At 36.6% G+C, this 22,530-nt stretch overlaps 3 protein-coding genes across 3 annotated transcripts; 1 reads left to right on the top strand and 2 right to left on the bottom strand.

Annotated features, from left to right (window-relative positions):
* Positions 1–280: 280 nt before the first annotated feature.
* LOC136816712 (uncharacterized) lies at positions 281–712 on the bottom strand. The gene has a single exon (XM_067073033.1). The coding sequence runs from the start codon at positions 710–712 to the stop codon at positions 281–283; it is 432 nt and encodes a 143-aa protein (XP_066929134.1).
* A 517-nt stretch (positions 713–1,229) lies between these two features.
* On the bottom strand, positions 1,230–4,146 carry LOC136816713 (uncharacterized). The gene is made up of 2 exons (XM_067073034.1): positions 3,645–4,146; positions 1,230–2,719 (listed from the first exon to the last, which is right to left on the bottom strand). Exons 1-2 carry the CDS (start codon positions 4,144–4,146, stop codon positions 1,230–1,232), a joined length of 1,992 nt encoding a protein of 663 aa, XP_066929135.1.
* A 3,162-nt stretch (positions 4,147–7,308) lies between these two features.
* On the top strand, positions 7,309–21,262 carry LOC136816696 (coiled-coil domain-containing protein 150-like). Its single transcript, XM_067073023.1, has 19 exons — positions 7,309–7,463; positions 7,690–7,811; positions 8,443–8,734; positions 11,180–11,426; positions 11,676–11,791; positions 13,354–13,671; positions 13,980–14,357; positions 14,552–14,692; positions 15,027–15,325; positions 15,466–15,559; positions 16,212–16,339; positions 17,260–17,344; positions 18,326–18,406; positions 18,588–18,656; positions 18,783–18,871; positions 19,047–19,110; positions 19,882–19,923; positions 20,066–20,152; positions 21,068–21,262. The coding sequence occupies exons 5-19, from the start codon at positions 11,705–11,707 to the stop codon at positions 21,146–21,148; spliced, it is 2,043 nt and encodes a 680-aa protein (XP_066929124.1). The 5' UTR covers positions 7,309–7,463; positions 7,690–7,811; positions 8,443–8,734; positions 11,180–11,426; positions 11,676–11,704; the 3' UTR covers positions 21,149–21,262.
* The last annotated feature ends 1,268 nt before the right edge of the window (positions 21,263–22,530 follow it).

The following is a 22,530-nucleotide window of genomic DNA, read 5'->3' on the forward strand; positions in this document are numbered from 1 at the left end:
GTATTATTTCGGTAGCAAAAGCGTATTGAAATGTTTTTATAATTATTATTAAAAGTAATAGCATATTAGTATTATTTCGGTAGCTAAAGAGCGTATTGAAATGTTTTTATATTTATTATTACTATTAATAAAATAAAGCAAGCGATATTGTGAAGACAATCAAAATTAATACGAGCAATATATTGATAGTGCACTCAGCAAAAATAATAGCATGGTGTGAACTAAAAAGACCGGGTAGAACAAACAAGTACCATAAAAAATACATGACATTGTAGACAAATTACCACTTGTCGGGGTCCCAAGTAGACGACACATGAGATATCTTGGCCATATTAGCAGTGAATTTTTGAATATCAAAATCCGAAACACGAAGATAACGAAGGTAACAGTCACTGGACCACCTGCCCATAATGCGAATCATTGAGTCGGAGGCACCTGCGCTCAAGGCGGCAGAAGCACCACCAATACGAAAACTATGGGTGTTCAAGTCGGAAACAGACGGGAGGGATTGCTCGAGTAAGGCGTATAGTGTTCGGCGGGTGAGGAGTTTACCATCATGAAATTGAAAGAGGGGGCCCGGTTTTGAACTTCGAAGGGCTAGGTAGTTTCTCATAGCGCCCACTGGGCAAATATTGTTGGAAGTAGCAGCAATCCTAATATTAACACCTTGGCGGAACGGATCGGTTTTGCTTCCTTTAATACGGATGGTCATTAGGGAGTGGTTGAGGTTGAAGGTAACATCAGACTTCATGAGGTGAATTGACGGGTCATATCGACTTTGAGAGGGACAGGAAAACTCGGACACACGAAGAAGGCCAAAAAAGGCGGTTAGGCATGCGGCTAAAAGCATGTACTTGTCTTGAGTGGGATGGCTGCAAAGTAATAAGAATCTTGAAATGACTCGAAGATGGGAAGTGGTGATGGGTTTACGTGGTCTGCGGGTAAGTGAATTTCCTTGGCGTCTACGAATGCCTCGAATGACACGGTGAAGTATGGGCATAAGGGCAAGGGGCAAATTTGAGCCAAGCATTGAATTTTGGTGTAGTACTCCAGTGATATAAACTTTTATTGTTTTGCAAGCAATGCCACGGTTAAAAGAAAACACGGAAAAGAACACAACAAAGCTTCAGAACTAGGGAAAGGTATTAAGCCATGTGAGTCGCAAAAGTTGATGTAAGAACGGATACCACTCATGTATGTAGCTTGAGTAGATGGTGCAAGAGAATCCTTCAGGAGCCCAACAAGATCGTGGCCAAGAGATCCATTACAGAGTTGGGAACAGTTGACGGGAAGGGACAACACCCTGGACAGACTGATTTGAATTCTTCGACCTGCAAACGAGATAAAAGATCAGCAAAAACATTCTCAGAGCCAGGGACATGACGAAATGAAAGGTGGATGTTGTTTCGAGCAGTTAGGAAGAAAATCTTGCGAATGAGAACCATCATAGACTTATCCTTGGAAGAGGAAGATGACCAGACCGAGACGGTGGGCTCGTTGTCTGTGGAGACAACGATGCGGCAATTGCTGAAAGACTTAAGCCAGGTATTAAGAGATGCAAAAATAGCAAAAAACTCAAGGAAGGAGATGTGAGTGAGAAGAGAAACGTCAAACGGCCAAGCCTCAGAAATCCAAAGACCCTGGAAAAAACAACCAAAACCAAGAAAGGACGCATCAGTTGAAATCTCAAAAGGAGCTTGAAGAGAAATAGGTGTAGGAATAAAGGAAGAACCGTTCCAAGAATTGAGAAACTCAGACCACATCTCTAAGTCAAGGCGAACATCAGAAGTTAAGTCAATATGATGGTTAAGGCGAACAACCGAAGAAGACAAGTCAATGAGACGACGCAAAAAGATACGACCTGGACGGATGACTTTACAAGCAAATGACAAAGAACCAATCAGAGACAACAACTCACGTTTAGTACACTTCCTCTTTGAACGCCAAGCAGAAACCATACCTTTCAATTCCACAAGCTTACTGGTAGGCAGACGAATAGAAGAGGAAACAGAATCAATCTCGATGCCCAAATACGTCATCACCTGGCTGGGGCCCTCCAACTTGTCCAAGGCAACGGGCACACCAACATCCTTGAAGAGAGCTTGAACGACATCCATCTTAAGCTGGGCTTCGTTAAAGGAAGGAGCACAAAGGATAAAATCGTCAAGATAGTGAGAGATAGCAGTGATAAGGCATTTCCGGACAAGGATCCATTGCAAGGCATCAGCAAACATATTGAAAATGCAAGGAGAGGAGCGACTACCAAAAGGAAGGCAAAGATCGAAGAAGTACTTACCCTGCCAGCAATATCCCAGGAGGGGCCAATCGTCGGGGTGGACTGGGCAGAGGCGAAAGGCGTGCTTGATGTCGATTTTTCCCATGTAGCAGCCAGGGCCCATCAAACGGATCATGTCAAGGGCTTCGTCGAAGGGGGTATACTGGACATGGGTCAGTTCTACAGGGATGCCATCATTGACAGATGAACCAGGGGGGAAGGACAAGTCGAGGATGATCCGTTTTGTTCCATCTTTTTTGGGGGCAGCACCGAGGGGGGAACAAAAAAAAGAGGGGAGGGGGTGGGTGTCAAAAGGGCCAGCAGTATGCCCACGCTTCAATTCCTTCAGGATGGCTGTAGAGACAGCCTCGCAGTTGGAATCTGCTGAAAGGTTGTTACGTTCAGGGCCAACTGGTGGTGGACCTTGGAAGCCAATGTGAAAACCTGTAAGGAACCCAGACACAAGAAACTCAACGATCTCAGGGTCATACCCGTCGAGGAACTCAAACAAGACAAGGGGTTTAACAGGGGAAGCTGGCTTGAAGGAAGAAGGGAGAGAGGAACCTATTGGGAGGTTGAGAAGAATTTGGTGATCACTGGGGGCGGTAGGGACATTGCATGACAGGATGGGGATAGTTGCAGATGAGGCAACTGTGGAGATATCGACAGGAGGGTCGACACTGGATGTTGGAGTTAAAGTTGTGGCAGAAGTTGGCAGGTTTGGCGGCAGAGGCAGCTTGCTGGGGGGCAGGAAAGGGCTGACGAAGGTTAGGGTAGGGCTGGTAGTACTGAGCACGGGGAAAAGATGGGGGGCGAGGGCGGGGTCCAGGCTGAGAAGGCATCCGTGGGGCAGGAAAATGGTGCGCTGTCTGAGAAACTGAAGAAGGGCGGGCAAAAGAGGTGGAGGGGGCAGAAGAGGGGCAGCGGGGGGCGAGATGGTCCTTGCTCTGGCAGATATAACACTGGCTCGGCTGCTTGTGACCCAAGAGGTGCAAGTTAAAAAGATTTTGGTTGGACGTATCCCATCTAGCTACCGGGTTGTTGGTCAAAAATGTTCTAAAAGCCTTGTCGTAGGAGTACCAGCCAGAGAAGGAATAGTCATTAGCCAAATGGGCAATATAAATCTGATATGCAATCATCTGATTGGCCAGGTTGGGTCTAAAGACTAATGAAGCTTGGAAAAATCTGGACCATGCCATTAACCAGGAGTTTAGGTCAATAACCTTGGCTTTCTTTGAAAATTGTTGAATGGCAGTATCGTTTTTTTGTAAAGAGATGTTGCCCTCCGAATCGAATGCCAGAGATACAGCAGAATTAAGAGGCCGGCCAATGTTGGAAGGTAGAAGAAAATCAAAATCAACAAACTCACCACTCTTAATTTGTTTCAATATTTTTGCAGGTATCGCAGGGAGCTCGTTGTTGCAATTGTTGACAAAGTTGAAAGTGTTTTGATTTTGACCAGCAAGGTGTGGTTGCGAGGAAAGCGTGATGTTTTGATTGCCCATAGCGAGGGTACCATTATTAGCCGTGAGAAGGGCGTTGATAAGGGCGGAAGAACTATTCATGGGTGGCGTGTTGGTGGTGGGAGTTGAATCTTGTTGACTTGACAGGCTTGACGACGTCGCAATGGTCGAGAGAAGAACGTTGTCCTGTGATGTACTGGGCAGGACAGGGCTGGCCAGTTGGCTTGAAGATGATTGTGATGAAGCAAAAAATGAGTTCAGGCGGCTGTCGACTAATGAATTGACCAATGATAAAAGTTGCGTACTTTGATCAGTAACAGTAGTAATTGTGGACTGGACGTCATTATTTTGAGTGTTAACAGGAAAGATAGGTAAGAGTTGTTCAAGACTGATTTGGTCAGATTCCATGGTAAAATTTTTACTTTACTGAAGCTTAACTTGCAGATGAAGAGATAAGCTCAGGGCAAACACACCCTTGGAATATATATACGGGAACTCAGATAACCGGCAGCCGAGAAATACCTAATCCTAACCTTTTCCGCAACCCGATGTAACTCAGTCGACTGGGAATTAACCTTAGCTAAAGATTAGCTCCAATAATATCTATCATTTCCCCCCTTAGCACGCAAGAAAAAAATGATTAGCTCTCGCTCTCGCGCGGAGAAGGTGCTATAGTACCGGGTGTGCCAAAAAAAATAGGCCTAAAATTGAAACTTTGACGTAACTTTTTTCAGTTAAAATAGAAACTTGAAATTTTACATGCGTCTTAAGCAACCTATTTCGAAGCTTTCCTGAAAGTTTCATTCTTATAGCTTTAGTAGTTTCAAAGATATGGAGATTTACCTAAAGGATATGAAAATGTGTTTGTTTATAGACTTGACGTCAAAACAAAAAAATTGTCAACCACAGTTCCCTAGCGTTTAGTATCCGAACCGGAGTTGCGTTTGTTTATTTCAGTTTTTGTTTTGGAATCAGAAAGATGCCATTGCAGTGTTATTTTAAAAGATGACGTTCTATTGCAAAATGGTTTCACTTACCAACGTTCAAGACAACAGGCATTTCTAACCATTACTGAAGAAAAATCGCCACAAGACAGATTGAAGAATGGCACCTCTTTCTGACGAAGACAAGGTGATTATCAGACATTATATCGAGAAAGAGTATACAGCTTATGAGATATGGAAACAGAACCCAGAAATGAACTGGCATTATTCAAAAGTTAAACGTGCCGTCAAGAAATTTAAAGAGTATGGTACTATGGAGCGAAAGAAAGGGTCTGGAAGACCAAGAAGTGCCAGAACTGCTGAAAATGAAGCTTTTGTTGAAGAAATGATCTGCTCGCAGGAAGAAGAACCTGGGACACACGCTTCACCAAGAGAACTCGCTAGAGAGCTTGAAATCTCTCATTCCTCTGTACGCCGAATCGTTGAAGATAAAGGCTACAACCAATTCAAACGTCTAAAAACACCACAGATGAACGATGCAACACGCAATCGTAGAGTCGATCGAGCTGTTAGTCTTCATGAGAAGTTTGTAAAAAACCCGAGGATGATTGAACGCGCCATTTTTCAAGATGAAAGTGATTTTCCACTCCAGGTACCGTTGAATAGCCAAAACGATCGAGTTTACCACAAAGGCACAAAGAAAGACGTTCCTGATGAAAACCTTTTCCATGAAAGCAACCGCCAGTCAGTAAAAGTTATGGTGTCAGCTGCACTCACCTGGCATGGTGTTACGAGGCCGATTTTCGTAAAACGAAAAGGATTGAAAGTCAACGCCAAAAACTACAAGAACCATCTGAAACGTGAACTCTTTCCAGCAATCGAAAAAATCTATCCAAGAAGGGACTGGATTTTCATTCAGGACGGAGCTTCATCGCACACCAGCAACATTGTCCAAGACTTTTTGCAGGAAACCATACCGAGACGATACCTTAGGAAAGATCAGTGGCCTCCAAAGAGTCCTGACAGTAATCCTTTAGATTACTATTTTTGGAACGAAGTTAAACGCAAGGTGTACCGAGGAAGATTGAAGAAGCCTTTTGAAACAGAGGAGGAAATCATTTCTAAGATCAAGTCTGTTTGGAAGGAATGCGCGAGAAACCTACCTGAAATCAGAAAATCTATGAAGCAATTTGTTGGTCGTGTTCGCACTGTTGGTGAATGTAATGGTTCCTCAATTAAGATGCATTATTCGTGAACTCAAATATCGGATTTACTCATTATATTTTTTGTCTTTAGTTTTATCATCAAAAGTACTGCTTTGTAAAAAGTAAATTTATCTTCAGAAAAAAAACTGACGTCAAATCTATAAACAAGCACATTTTCACATCCTTTAGGAAAATCTCCATATCTTTAAATCTACTAAAGCTATAAGAATGAAACTTTCAGGAAAGCTTCGAAATAGGTTGCTTAAGACGCATGTAGAATTTCAAGTTTCTATTCTAACTGAAAAAAGTTACGTCAAAGTTTCAATTTTAGGCCTATTTTTTTTGGCACACCCGGTATAGTGGCAGTCGGCCTTGGCTTCTGTGCAGGCGGCCAGGGTTCGATTCCTACTCACGGCAGTTCACTTGGCAAGTGAACGTTCCTTCGCCCGGGTCAACCCATGCCATGTGAGGGGAATTGGGTTGTCAGTTCAAGGTGCTGACGGGATGCTCATTAGTAAGCGTCTATAGTTGCGAGAATAGGCCTCCAAAGCCTCCTGCAACTCAGCCAAATAGAAATAGAATAAAATTGAGGCAGTAATTTTTGTGTCGAGGGCACTACTTAGTTTCTGCCTTATTTTGTGCCCACGATAGAATGATTAAAATTTTTTGAGATCATAGTGCGCAAAGGGGTCTGATCCCCCCTTCTTAAATGATCCCCCCCCCTTCTTGGCATCCCTCCCAACCTTTTAAAATGCCTATCCCCCAAGGGTTTTGGGCAAAATTTTTTATGGTAAAAAGGAAAGGGAAACAGTAAAGAAAAATTAAGTCTGGCAAATATAATACCACTTTTTAGTGAAAATAAAGAACTTCCTTTCATGCAGACCAAATTTCATGACAGTGCTGGAAAATAATCTACAATATTTGTAAGCCCCCCCCCTTAAACGATCCCCCCTCCTTGCTATCCCCCCTTTTTAATGAAAATTTCTGATCCCCCCCCCTTCTTCACTTTTTTGGAAGGTGTCATCCCCCCCTTAAGACAGGAGGGGGGTCCAAACTATGGAGATTTTGCAGGAAATTAATTTCGCAGATGACACATAAATCTGAGAAAACCGCAAAATTTAATCTTCACGAAAATTTATCCCATTAAAATAAGAAAGATTAGAACACCTGAGCCTAAAATTGCTAAATTTCAAGGAAATTTTTAAGGATTAGATAGTAAAAATTTGGTTAAGAATTCAAAGAGTCTCTATTTTAACTAAAAATAAGATGAATAAGAACAACTCAAGGCTTAAAAGGCCATAAAGATTAGAACAGCTCAAACCTTATTATTTAAATTGTATATATCACAACTATTATTTGATAAGAAGTTACACTTTAATACTTTATATTATTCTTTTGACATTATTGTAATATCTTTTTCTAGAATGGAAAAACAAGAAATTTTTATTCCAGCTTCACCACTTCTCTGCACATCACCTGTTGGAAAAACCTTGGAAGTTTTGAAAGAAAGGCTGTGTAATGCAGAAGAAGAGACTTTAAAACTATCAAAGCAGCTCTCCCAGTATGGATTTCAGAGGTATAATTTTGTATTTGCTTTGGTAATACCTGTTGAAAGAAAGTCAGTCAATAATATGAATGCTACTGAGACAGATAGTATAATGTCTAATGTGTGAAAAGAAAAGTTAAGTCAAAATTATTGTCTTGTCAAACAACCATTATGCATTAAAATGGAGGCAATCAAAGAAGATCAAGTAGGTATCTTTTAAACACAAAATTTTATTATATTTTTACTTTTTTTTAAGGCTTCAAGCAGAAAAACCTGATGATGAACAGTCAAGAATTCAAAATCAAGATATTACAGATTTTTCTGCAATTATAAGCAGACTATGTCAAACAGAAAGTACCATTCAATCATTAAAAGCAGGTTGGAAATTTAAGAAATTTCCTCTAATTGAAAAAATAATTTATCAAACCTAATTACATAGTTCAGTGTAGCTCTTAACTTCAGTTGAACTAGAATCTGATAATGTCTGTCTGTCAGTCATTAAACTTTGGGCCAGGCTAGAGACTTCAAAAATGGTCAGATTTGGCTGAAATTTGGCACACTTGTGCCTTCAGTGAATATCTGGTGGTCTTTTTCATTTTTAAGCTCCAAATTTGGCTCACTTGTTCCTTGGGTTAATATGGTGTTTTTTTATTTTTTGAAAGTTTTGATTTTTGGGTCAAAAATTGTCGGATTTGGTTAAAATTTGGCACAATTTCTTTTGGGTGAATTCTAGTTTTTCAATTTACAATAATAATTTGAAATTTCCTGATAACTATAAAAATGGCTCAATTTTTGCACTTGAAATGAAGTTGAAATATTTCAGTTGACTGGAATGCTCTGATTTTTTTATTGGTCTAGCCTATCAATTTTACAATTTGGCCTACGAATGATTGAAAAATACTGAAGTTGAGCCCAGTGTGGTTAGCACGTTCAATATGAAAAAAGAGTTTGTTTTCAACCCGTCTTGGTGAATAACTTTGAATCTATCACATATTTTTTAAACTGATAGGTATAACAAGTATCAAATCTGAAGATTCAACCACCAAAGCCCAACTCATGCATGAAAACCAACAGTTACAAGAATCTTATCAACAAAAGATCAAAGATTTGAAATGTGATGTTAAGAATTACAAACAACAGATTTTACTTCATGTTGTGTTGATGCAAAGAAAGCACTGGAAAATCAAATCAATAAGTTGAAAAAGGAAATAAACAAAAAGATTGACACTCAAAGACAGCTTTCTGAAAAACTCAAAGCACAAGATGTTGAGCTTGGGAAATACCATGAAAAGCTATTCCAGGTTACTTTAATGGGATAAACTTTAGCGGGGATTAAATTTCGCGGAATTTCGCGGATTTGGGTGTCATCCGCGAAATTAAGTCCCATTGGAAATTTGGAAGGGCCTGATCCGCGAAATATTTCTAAACAAAACTCAAAATATGTCAAATAAATACTATTTTAATGGCCTCAAACAGGTGCAAAAAAGGTGTATTTCAACAACCAACATGTATGATTTGACAGTTGTTAAAGTCACAAAATGACGTCATAAAACGATGACGTCATCGAAAAATAAAAATTTGCCAAAATTCAAAAACTTTTGGTTTTTTGGAAAGAATACCTTCCAGTGAACAAAAAATATTATTACGAAAAAGTCTGAAAATCCTTTTTAAGAAGTCTATGAGCCAAAATTGATATTTTTTAATTTTGCCTGTAATGTGCTTGGGCAAGCTCCAACCTTCGACAGGCAAAAAATGAAATTGTCAATTCTGGCCAATAGACTTTTTTTAACGAATTTTCAAACGTTTTCGTCATAATATTTTATGTTCCCTGGAGGGTCTTTTTTCCAAAAAACCAAAATTTTCGAATTTTGGCAAATTTTTATTTTTCGATGACGTCATCGTTTTATGACATCATTTTGCCTTATTTCCTTAATATCTCCTGATATATTCATTTTCAGATATAGGTCGTGACCTTTTTCTTTATCAGTTTTTCATGCTCTTTCGAATGAAACAAAAAATTTTCAATTTTGACGACTTTTTATTTTGGTTGCCATAGTAACCAATGACGTCAGTTTCCATGGCAATGGGTAGTCACACCCGGCCCCACCTCTCAAATTTTGATCTTCTACATTCAAGGAACAATATTCAATCATAAAATCCCTTTGCACAAGCTGCTGCACACGGGAAGACATAGTGGCCTCTACTAATAAGCCAAACCGCAAAATTTAATCCCCGTGAAAGATTATCCCATTAAAGTAGTGTCTTGTTGACTCTTCATACAGTAGGGTTGCAAATAAGCGCTGGTCATTGGTCAATGTCAGACTGAAAAAGTCATTTGACTGACTGACTGAAAACTTTTTGTATCAGTCATGATAAGGGAACAATACCATTACAGTAACTTTTTTGAGCACAAATCTTCTATACACCCCTGCTTCTTAGTCTATTATTTTCTAATTGCCTCTTTGTAACATTCAAGAGTGTTCTTGATTTCATTTTTACTCAATAGCTTTCTTCATAACTTTTAGAGTGAATTTCTAAGATCACTTTTATTGAATTGTTTTCATCTTCAGCTTACTTTCATCTTCAGCTTACTTTCTCTATTTCTGTAACAAGTTGTTCCAAGGTCACCTTCAAAAGCTAGCTTCCTATTGGAGTTAGAAAACAATGATTTGAGTCGTACATATATCAGAGTGACTAAAAATATATTAAATTGCCTGATACAGTAAGATGATACATTGAAAACAATTAAAATGGCTTTTTAGCTGATATTTTAGACCCTGCTTGGTCAGGCTTGGTAATTGTCATCTTTAGCATAGTGTTAAAACATTGTCTCCAAAACGCAAAAGTATCAGTCAAAATATTTAACGAAAGTACCTAAGATACTTTTCTTTATCCCATTGACTTGAAAAATATGTAACCTTACTTAAAAAATGTGTAACCTTTTTTTGAGTAAAAAGGGACCCCCACCAGCCCCCACCCCCTTTTTAGAATAGAAGTAGATTGTCAGGAAATACATCACCCTTGAATAATGCCTTTAATATGTAGCCAATTTCACCTCACCAAAATAAGGAAGAGCTGCAGAGAGCTCAAATTCTGGAAAGTTTTCAACGATTAGATTTTTCAAAATTAGAAAATCGGAAATCAAGTATGGGTCAGAAGTAGCCTGCAAGCTGTACCTGGTCTTAAAGGTATATGGTCCATTTTTTGCCACCTGACAGTTTCTTTTATTTTGCAGATCATCCCAAAATTCACTTTTATGTCTAAAACAGCCTAAGGTTTCTAAGGATTCAATTCAAGGTACCTAAGCATTATTAATGACGTTTTTATCAGTGCTAGGTATTGATAATAAACCTTGCAGTCAAAACTATGCTACAAATCAGTCTTTAAATACCAACAGCTGGAATGTTGCACACTATGTCTTGGATGGTCAATATCTATTTCACTGGTGAAAATTAAAGCTTTTTAGTAGTTCCTGAGTTCTTGAGGTGGCCTGCTCACTATAAAACGGTCTGCAAAATACCCAGCACTTATGGGATCAAAAGGTTTTTTATTGCTGGTCTCTTTATTAAGATATCAACCTTCAGAAACAAAATGTCACTCATTGAAAAAGCCAATCCTTCAAGCTGTAAGGGGCCTGAGCCTCCCCAAAGATACTTCCCCTACACTAGAAAATAAGACGAAGCAAAAAGGTTTTAGGTTATATCACAAGAAGAGCTCTATTATAAAAGTCATCATGGTTTATTTAGCTTTCAAAAGATGCAAACAAACACGAAAATACAGAAAAACAGCAAGTAGAGAATCATTCAAAACTTTTGAGGAAAATAGAAGAACTTGAAAGCATCGTTGAAACTGAACGCATAAAGATTGTGAACCTAAATAAAGAAAGCGCAACCTTGAAGCAGGATGCATTACTGGCAAGGCAAGAGTTTGAAAAAGAATTTAATGATCGTATCAGGCTGGAAAATCTTTTAGCTGTACATGAAGCTGACTATGGTATTCTTCTTTTGTTTGATTTTTTATTGACGACTTTTTGATAAGATTTGACTGCTATGCTTGTGATGATGTTTTAGGTGCTAGAATCAGGTCTCTAAAATTATAAATGTTATTTAACAAATGCTTTTTGTTGGAAAATATTCGCATTTTCACGACCAGCCAGAAAATTGAAATTTGGGTAATCTTGGATTCTTTACATTTTTTCTCTCTGCCACATACCAAACTATGTTTTCTACTTTTCATTTTAAGAACTATCTAATCAAAAAATCAGGGAGCTAATGATCCAAAATGATGGATTGACCAAATCAAGTTTATCCCATGTACAATTGATCACTGAATTGGAATCCAAAAATGAAACCTTGAGGGTAAACAAGTTACCTTATTTATGGAAACAGGAGAAAAGTGTCCCTAATAGAATTGTCCACCCTCGAACTCGATTGTTTTCGTGAAAGTATGAAGGTATGATTCAAAATCGTCTCATCAAAATAAAAAAGCTTTAAGTCGATTTTTGATTGGAATTCAATTGACGTTTTTGCTTACGTTAATTTTTATTGTCCCGCAAACTTGTAATTTTCCTCCAAGCTTTTGTAATTTCCTTCTAAAGTAAAATTTTCATCCTTTGGCTTTGGAGATGCATCACCTTTTTCAGATTTCTTACTAACTTCGAAGGCTTAATGGAATACTATCCAATTAAAACTCGATTCAAATTTTTTGAGACCTCTTTTTAAAGTGTCAGATTGATTTCCAGTGTCAAATTGACATCTTTCAGAATTTCAATCCGAACCATGAGATTACCTTAAGGGAAAAAATTTTCGCGAGAAGAAATTTTAGGGGAAGAAATTTTCGCGGAATTTAATTTCGCGAATTTGGGCATAATTCGCGAAATTTCAAAACACACCAAAATGGCTTTGGAGGAAGAAGACGGCGATGAAGTTTAATCATGACTTATCATAGAAACATTCATATTTGACGTTATTATTTTGTTGTTAAAGTTTGTTAATGTAACTGAAATATGTCTTGAAATCGATGAAAAATATAAAAAACATTTTCTCTGTAAAAAAGATTCTTTTGAAATTTCTCAATCGCGAAATTAGATTCCGTGAAACTTTTGAAATCAGCTCATTCGCGAAATTAAATTCCGCAAATTTTGCCATTTTGAAACTTTGATTCGCGAAATTAAATTCTGCGAAAATTTCTTCTCGCGAAAATTTCTTCCCTTAAGGTAACCAGGAATCCCATGCTTGTTGGACCTACCCTGGTGGGTGGAGGTCCTTTAAATTAACCGACGTTTGTTCATTCGTCTGTTACCAGCTTTTCTTGGGATTATCTCATTAGTTTTTTCTGATTTTTTGCACAGTGATGTAAAATGGTAATATTTAAAATCTGATGAAGCCCGATTTTCAAAAAATATTTTTTTTGGGCCAATTTGTGCCAAAAAGTCCCTAAAATGAGGTTTTTGGACTTTGTGTGAAATTTCTTCATTAGTTTGTACTGCTCACTACACTTTCTTACTCTCTTGCTATTTGTCCTATTTTTAGCTGATTCTCATCACCAGGTAGGTCCATTCAGCATGTTGCTTGTTTTCGTGAAAGTCTGGATAAATTACCCTCAGTAAAATTTCAAAATGTTTTAAATTTTCAGGAAATTTCAAAAAACTTCAAAATTGACATCATTGTTTTCATGCTGGCCTTAAGGGTTATTTGCCCTAAACTGATATGACTTAAGGCTTTTTTACCCTGAAACTAAAGTAAACTTGGTTGGTTTTTGATCGATTTAAGCCAAAAAATCGATAAAAGAAGGGGGTGTAAAGCATCGTTATGATGGTCATAGTTCAATTTTCCAAAAAAAGGACTTAAAGCTTTTTTATTTTGCTGCGACAAAATACAGTAATGAAACATGACAGCCATAGTAATGACTCTTTCTTTAGAGAACTGTTGATGTTTCTAGTGTGGAAAGTAGAAAGTTGAAAGAAGCTCTCAAAGTTACAGTGACAGACAAGAATGCATTGATGAAAGAAAAGAAAGATGCCAGTAATGAAAAACAAGTCCAACATGACATGGAACTTGAACAACAAAAGAAATTACTTGAAACATTGAAAGACAACTGCAATGCTCAGCTTGAGATTTGGAAAAAGAAAGTCGAAGATGCTGAAAACCAAAAACTATCATTTAAAAATCAAATTAACAATCTAATGATCAAAGTAAACGAAGATGAATTCAAAATGAAAATGTTTGAGCAAAATCAGGTATGTACCAGGTGTTTAGCTAAGGTATACTTTAGCTAAGGAGTTTTGCTATACACTGAACCTACACTGATGATGGTGTGGGATTGATTGACTTTTAAATTTGATTCAGAAATTGAATTGCATGCCTCCGTTCTGTTAAGTAGCTGTATAAAACCCATTTACTTAAAAACGTAAATCTGTCTGCTTTTCATGAGATATTATTTTGTCAAAGTTGAAGTTGAATAATTATTAGAGATGGTTGCAATGCTGAAACATCTCCTATGAACTTAGATTAATTTATAGTTGGCAACGTTATTTTGTTTTTTCAGATTTCAAAAAGCAATTATTTGGAATCAATGTTGTCTTCAGAAAAGAAAATGAAGGAAGACCTAATGAAAAAATTGTCTGGACTGGAACACGATCGAAACACAATGACTGAGAAGTTTGAATCAATACTAAATGAAAATAGAACACTTTCAAACCGTTTTGAATCACAAACCCAGAAAATAGCTGAACTAGAAAATGCAAACTTGCAACAAAAAGAAAAATTATCATGGATGAACATTGAACAAGAATCTTCAAGTTTGGTGAAAAAGAAGATGACAGATATGATTCAAGAGAAAAAACAGCTTGCATATGAAAGAGGTATATTGCAAACCAATGTTAAGCAACTCAAGGACAAGAATCATGAACTTCAAACATGTCTGGTAAGCTAAAGCTATAATGCACTTCATGTTTCATCATGTAATCTGACTGGTTTGTTGAAGAGAGCAAATATTTGATTTGTTATATGCATTTTAAAAACATATACTGCACGTATTAAGTAAACTGATTTTAAAAAACGATTTGGTACATATTTGGCAATGCAAGGTATTTTTTCAAAATACTTTTCACACATTAGGCTCAGAACGATGACACTAACAAAGAACTCACACAAAGCATTTCTTACCTGAAGAAAGAGGTTGCTATTTATAAAGATTTTGAAGAAAAACTGCAAAGAAAGGAAAGTGAATTCAGATCCTTGAAAGCTGACTTTGAAAAGGTCTGTTTTACCGCTTTAACTATTTTTCAACTAAGTTGCATGTTTCCTGAAATGATTATTTTTGGTGTTTGTATGAGAGCAATTGAACGGAGCGCGATTTTTGTGGGTTCGAATAACAAATATAAAAAACTGGTACTTGATGCTTTTCTGCTTGATTCTCAGCTGCTAAAAAGAAGGGTCATGGATAAGCGCTCTTCCCTACCTTTGATTAGACAGACAAGGAAAAGGGAGCCATCTCGTCACCCTCTACTGCGGTTGCAAAGCTAAAAAAACGTTTAAAGTTCATTTAAAACATACTGACTTAGTTAAAGAAGTTTTCATCTTTATTCCCCAGAAAGAAGAAGTTCTTCAAGAACTGCTCTCTAGATACAAGAAACTGGATGCAGACCATATCTCTCTGAAAGAAGACCATATTAAACAAACAAATGAATTCAAATCATCTGAAAATAAACTGAAGCGAGAAGTAGAGAAATTGAAGTCAAATCTCAAGTCAAACCACAACGAACGAAACAATGTCAGTGAAACGCTTAAACAGCTGCTAACATCAAATAAACAACTACAAAGTGAGCTTGAAGAAGTACAAGAAGCACTTGGGAAGAAAGATTTTGAAATTCAAACATTAACAAGTGAAAGGTACTAATTTATTTTGAGTTCTTACTCTATTTGGATTACAGGGAAAGTTTTAAGACTGATTTGCTTTCTACCAATTACCTACAAAATCATGCATTTACTCCAACTATGTAATAATAGACTTAATATATTTATAATTTTAGGGAATTACACATAAAAAATATCAAAGGAATGGCTAAAGATCTTGATGGAATGGCCAAAAATCTAGACCAAGTGGAAAATGACTATTGTAGTAAAGTAAGTGCTTTATCAAAGATCTGTTGTGTTCCCCCTACTGTATGGCTTTTTTTAAATTGATTTTATGTTAACTTTTCTGTTCGTTCGTTTGTCGTCTGTTACCAGCTTTCCTAGGCATTGGCTCATTAGTTTTTTTCTGATTTTTTGCACAATGATGCAAAATGGCAGTACCCAAAATGTCACCGAGCCCGATTTTCAAACAAAAGATTTTTACGGTCAAAAATGCCAGAAATATGCCGGAAATTGCCGTTTTTGCAGATTTTCATTGGACTTTTTCCTAATATTTCTTTGATTTTTCACACAAAAACATTATTGATAACAATGCCCACCATCAAGCATGATTCAATTGTCATCAATAAAACTGATTTTTGCAACCGGAACTTTCTATTTCTTTTTGCATACTCACCTTCCTCTCTCAACAATCAATTATGAAATTTAAGTTTTGCATTTTCGCTAACCGCTATATCGTATGACTGATTGCTTTCATTCTTCTGCTTATTGCTATCTAATGATAGGTCCATTCAGCATCTAGCTTGTTTTTAATGACAGAAAATGAAATTTTTGGTCCCTTGAATATCGCACAGAGAGAGTCTACTGTATTCATGATGGTGTGTATGATGTATTTCTTTGTATGTATTTAATTCTTTTCAAGATTAATATCTTGGAGAAAAATATTTTGGAAGAAAAGAAAAGGATTTGTGCATTGTCAACCGATAAAAAGGACTTGGAAAAGCAATTACAATCTAAAGAGGAGCTTATCAATAATGTCTCCCAATCAAAGTAAGCTTATCTATATAATTATACCCAAACGTGTCTGAAACCTTTCTTGTAGCGTTTTGATTTTCGCTAGCAATTTTACATTTCTGTATATCTATTTCCAGGGATATGTTTTAGATTTGCATCAACATTCTTAGCCTGAACACAGATGATATTGGTAATTCTTGCCCCCTGATTAGTGTCCGAGGCTTTTATAGATCTTAACAATCGGTTGCGGAAAACTTACTTACGCATTCCTCCACATTGAGTTTTGAGTGATCCGTTATCATTTTAAATTTGTGGTATTTCAAAGGATTTTAGAAGCGCTTTAACTATTTCTCAGGTTATGGAAGCAGTTAGACTAGGAATTCATTTTCAATTTTTACGAGAAAAATTTTCAACAATTTTCAAAGTCTTCAAAGTCAATCAAATGTGTTGTGCGTAGATTTGTAATAATTGCGCCAATTTGTAATATCCTTTGCGCAGTTTTGTGATTTTCGAGCTGCGTATAAATGTAATACTTCCCTGCGCAATTTTGTGATTTGGAATTTATTTTTTCTTTGCAGTCGCAGGCATTTCTAAAAAAAGACTTAAAAAATATAATTTAAAATTTTTTATTTTCATGGGGGGGAGGGCTCATAACCCTGCAACTATTTTTTCCTGGTGAGAAGGAGCTGACCCAGGAGGACATTAGGATAGAAATCAACACTGAAACGCTTCCTGAGCATGTCGTATTGCTCAGTATCTCATAAAACTGATTCGGTTGCAAAGTGAAACAGAGTGAAAGGATAATATATTTTATTTCTCAAGGTGTAGTTCCACCGTATGTACTCTACCATTCCTGTTATTTTTCATCTGGCCGCCAATTTATTTGTAAGAAGTGGAGTTTTTTCAGCTGTGACTTATTTATGCTTATCTTTAATCTTTGTAATTCCATCTTACAGAGAAAATTATATCACGAGCATAAGAGAGGAGAAGGAAAAACAAGAAATGTTATTAAAAGAAACTCACAAGACGGAACTGTCAAAAGTAAGAAATCCATGAGCCCTATCTTAAGACCTTTTCCCACGTACCCTTTTCTATTGTATTGTAGACTTCTGTGATCTTTTCTGGACCCACCACGCGGAGGTCCTTTAAATTAACTGATGTTCGTTCGTCTGTTACCAGCTTTTTTCGGGATTGCCTCATTAGTTTTCTCAGATTTTTTGCACAGTGATGCAAAATGGTGATTTCCAAAAAGTGACGGAGCCTGATTTTCGAAAAAACAATTTATTGGCCAAATTTAGGCCAAAAAGTGCCTAAAAATGGTTTTTTTTGGACTTTGTGTGAAATTGCTTTAGTTTTTTCTGAGTTCTTTGCATAGATAAGGGGCAATGTTCTCTAAAATGTGGCTCAAGCAGTTTTTTTCGGAATTTTTTTTTTGGCCGTGAAAAGCGGATTTTCTTATTTGGGGAAATTCCCATTTTTATGAAAAAAGAGCGATTGACTTTATATTTTTTTCTGATTTTTTGCACAGTAATTTAAAATGGTAATTTTTGTAATCTGATGAAGCCCGATTTCAAAAAATAATTTTTTGGGCAAATTTGGGGCAAAAAGTGCCTAACATGGGTTTTTTTCGGATTTGGGGAAAAGTATCGTCAGTCACGCTAAAATATTTATTCACCCCAGTATCTACGACTATAAGTCATACGGCTTTAACTATATTTCACAGGTCGATATTAATTTGAGCTGTGATATTCACGGTAATCTATTTAAGCTGGTCACTACACTTTTTTACTCTGCTATTTGTCATATTTTTATCTGATTCTCATCATCAGGTAGGTCCATTTAGCATGTTACTTGTTAAATTCATACTTGATATCATAAAGTTAAGTTAAACACTGTTAAAATCAGAATATAATTAAAAACATGTTATTTTGGACATAAAAACCACCTAATTATTCACTCTGATTATCCAACTTTCTTCGTGATGAATAATTTCAAAAATCATTAATTTTTTAAATCATTTAGATCAGGAAAACAATGGCAATAATGAGGGAGGACTTTGCAAAGAAAAAAGAAGAATTCGATCACAGGCTTTCCTTTATGGATGTATGTTTTTGTGTACATTACGTGAAATTAGTAAAGACGTTTTATTTCCATGTTGGAAACAGCAGTTGGAGTTATTTAAAAACTGGGCTAAAACTTTGTTTCTAAGCTTGTCAGTGTTTGTTGGTTGATTTTTCGGCTTTTCCATTTTGTGTTTTATATTTTGTGTAAATTTCCTTAACAGGAGCTCAGCCAGCGGGTGAAAGATCTAAAAGCAGAAAAGCAAATCTATATGAAGAAAAATCATGAACAAGTAAGCCTTGACCCTTTTGTCTATTGTTTGTGAATCTTGTGTTTTACTGTTAAAGAAATGACTAGAAAGTTGCCAAATATTTTAGTGGAATAAAAATCTAAAAGGCTCATTCATTTTAATTTTCAGGCCTCAAAGCTGGAAAGTTTTGTTGAACAAGTATCAGAGCTGCAGAACGAGTTGTCTACTATAATCGAAGAGCATAACGAGACAATACGGTAAATCTAACTTACTTGAAATTCTTTTTGGCTTTATTTACTGGCTACCTGTTTAAATATCTCATAAAGTTTCAAACGTGTCAGTGAGTCTCTGTGCCCTTCCCAACATAGCCAATCGAAGAAGATCAATTTTTGTAGGACATTAGTATAAGAATTTTTTCTCTTTTAATTTCAGAGAAAAAGATGAGTTGTATCTCGAGGAAAAACAAAAGCGCAAGAACATTGAATCCAGATACAAGGTCTAACTCTTGTTCTTATAGTCTGGCAGAAATAAAATTTGACCTTGAAAAAAATTCCGCGTAAGCTTTCTTGGTACCGTTGGAAGCGGAATTCTATGCGGTTTAACATACTCAGAGCCTCATGTTGAGGTTCTTTGAGAAAGATATTGGTGAAATAAAACATTAAGGACCCATCTTCGCTACAAAATCTTGCATTGGTAGGTGCCTTTTCACTCAATGTATACCCCTGTCTCAAAAATCGGGGGGGGGGGATTTCCCAACAAACATTTCTGGAAACCACAATCAATTAAAACAGTGTCATAAATTATATGAAATGGGTCAAGTGCACGGCGAAAGCCCTTGGGCGAAAGCACATGGTGATAGCGCTGACTTTCAAAGACTAGAATAGCTTTGATAGGTTTTTAGTGTAGCCGATGACCAGTACAGTGTTCAAAAACGTACACTTCAGGCTTGATTTTACCAAAAATTTTCTCCAAGGGCCTCATCATGCGGCTCTGAGCAGCTCTGAGTAAGATGATCTACATAAAATTCCGCTTCCAACGGTACCAAGAAAGTTTAAGCGGAATCCTTTTCTACGTTCACCCCTGTTTTATTGTATTTCAGCCAGACTTTCTATGGCTCTTGTTCTATAAGTTAATCTCATCAGAGTAAAAATCTTCCATGAACAAGGAAAATCTTAACAAAAAATTCTTAATTTCATGTATGGCAAGAAAAGGGACTGATAGGTTAATAAGCTAATTGATCACTCTTTCTTTCTTTCCTTCTCATCAGAATGTTTTGAATAGGCAACAGAGAAAGGATGGAGGAGTTAAGGTAAGCAAATTTAGATACGATGAAATTTTAACTTTTTACTTTGCTAATTTGGTGTTGTAACTTGAAGATCCAACATGCTGCATAGATGCAATATTTGTAGTTTGTAGAAAATTGTAGCTGTTTTAATGGTTTTCCTTTTTAGTCACTGTTCTCGACCACTGAAGAAAGCAACAACCTTGTGGACCACCATCCAAGACAAAGTGCTGTACTTGAATATCAAAAATTGATTGTAAGAACTTTATATTTATCCATTGAACCTATTGTTACCAACCCAGGCAATCCAAAAAATCTCAATAATGCAGGGCTGAGGTACTAGTGCAGTCTAGATATGCCAAAAGTCATTAACATTGTGCACAAAGACGTAAAAGCATGAAACTTTGCACAATTGTAGTTTAGAGGTGAAAAATGTATTTAAATCTCAGGCCCAAAATATTGGCACCTCCTGTTTGAGTACTTTACAGACCAGAACAGGTTCCCAGGTAAAATGAATTTTTTTTTCTCCAAAGTATGTCATGTTACATACCGTTAGAAAGCATTTTCGTTTAGAAAAACAACCTATATCTGAAAATGAAGCCAATAAAAGTTATTGCGGAAGGTTGTTTGAAAAATGAGGTAATTGCTGACGTCAGCAAAAATTCAAGGACCACCTAAAGAGTTTATATAAAATTAAATAAAATTTTGTTGAGAGTTAGAGTTACTTGACATTGAATATCGCGTTTTTATGACTATTCAAAAGCCTTGGGCTAAATGGGTTGCATTGGGCATGCCCACAATAAGCACTTCTAAGGCAAAATTTCCCACTCTAACCATACTCGAAAAGCTATTGTAAAATAAGTTTGAATCTGATCTAACTAATAGTATAGTAGTATCCATTATTGAATTTCACTAAAAAAAACGCGTTTGGGTGGTCCTCGAGTTTTTGCTGACGTCAGCAATTACGTCATTTTTCAAACATTTTTGACCCCTAAACTACAATTGTGCAAAGTGTTATGTTCTCGTCACCCTACAAAAATCAATTTCTATTGGAAAACCTTGGTAGGGAGAAGTGAGTAATAGTGCTCGAATGATTGTATATTAATTAACAATTCCAGTTTATAAGTTATCTTTATCTCTTTCTATGTGTTTTTATCTCTACCTCTTTCAGGATGGAGAAGACACAAGAATGAGAGACATCCAACACAAGTTTGAAGACCTGCATAGAAAGAAAAGAAATGGTTTCAGATGATGAGCAATACATTGGATACATCAGACATTGGTTTGAAATTTGTTCATATTATCTGATATTATATGGTTCTTAGGTTGTGCAAGAGTTTGGTTCGTCTTAAAAGTTTGGAAATCTAAATAACAAATGGAAGAAATCAAAGCAAAGCAATTAAACAGTGAAAAATACCTCATTCCATTGATTTTCACGTGCCTTTATTTTTTGCGCAACTCGTAATGATATTCGCGCACCCTTTAATTCAATTTTCGCACATCTTGCATTTTCTGGGATATTTTCTGGTGTTTTTATGATGATTATAAGGGGGCAAAAACACCTGTGAAATCAGGAGTTTCACTCACTTTAAGTTTGTATTTAAGCTGGATTTTGCATCCCAGAGGCATATTTAACATGCATCGAGGTCTCAATTTTTTTTAAAGAGCCTTAAGACGAGATTTCTACACGTTCAGAACGATTACTAATTTGCGCGCCTCATGGCTCGCACCCCCCCCGCCTGAGCAGGGGGAGCTACACCTAAAATTTGCCATATAAGAGGTGAGAGCTACTTGTTTTTCCCGACAGGCGGGGGGAGCTCTATCTTTGGGGGGGGACCTGCATTAGTTTATGTAACTCTGGGGGCTAATAACACTTCCTAAATATTTTTCTTTACTGTTGGTTTTTAATTTCTCTAAACCTTTGTTTTCATGCAAAGTGTGATCTGATCCTTAAAATGCAAAAATGAAGACATTCTATTTCATTCTCTAAAAGTGCACACACAGACACATGTAAATAGAGCTTTGTGAATGCCATAAAATTTTCCCCCCTATACTGGGACCTAAAATTTTATCAGGCTGGGGGGACCTCGCTCCTCTCCCTCGCTTTTTTCTTGGTTACTGGTATTTTCTCCGACTGCTCGTCAGTGAGATCTATATCATCGTTATCTAGATTTTCATTTTCAATCTCAAAATGACTCTCATTGTCAGAGGCATGTTTTATTTATAGTGTAAGAAAAGTGAAAATTACGTTCTAAGTGTAAATAATTTTTAATAGAAATATTCGCCGGTCAAATTTACATTAATTTTGTCAGCCAAAAATATTCGGTGGTTAAAAACAACTCTGATACCCGTTAATAGAAAAAAAAAACGCATCCCGATGAACTTTCCGTCGATGTCGATTTTCTATTATACGAAGATAACCAGTCAAAATATGACCATGATCTTGGGCCTATTCTTTTTTCTTCTTTCTGATTTTGCATGGTCAGATTCTGATCATGTACTACTACTAAAGTTTATGTATGACACTACTAGGCTTAAGATATTTTTCTATTGTATGAATCCAAGAACCTTATTATGGAAGTAAATTGAAGAATAAATTTTCTTCTAGCTATTAATGATGATGGTGAATTGGGC

Source organism: Clytia hemisphaerica, unplaced genomic scaffold, assembly GCF_902728285.1.
Source record: "Clytia hemisphaerica strain Z4C2 unplaced genomic scaffold, Clytia hemisphaerica genome assembly, whole genome shotgun sequence".
Taxonomy (NCBI): domain Eukaryota; kingdom Metazoa; phylum Cnidaria; class Hydrozoa; order Leptothecata; family Clytiidae; genus Clytia; species Clytia hemisphaerica.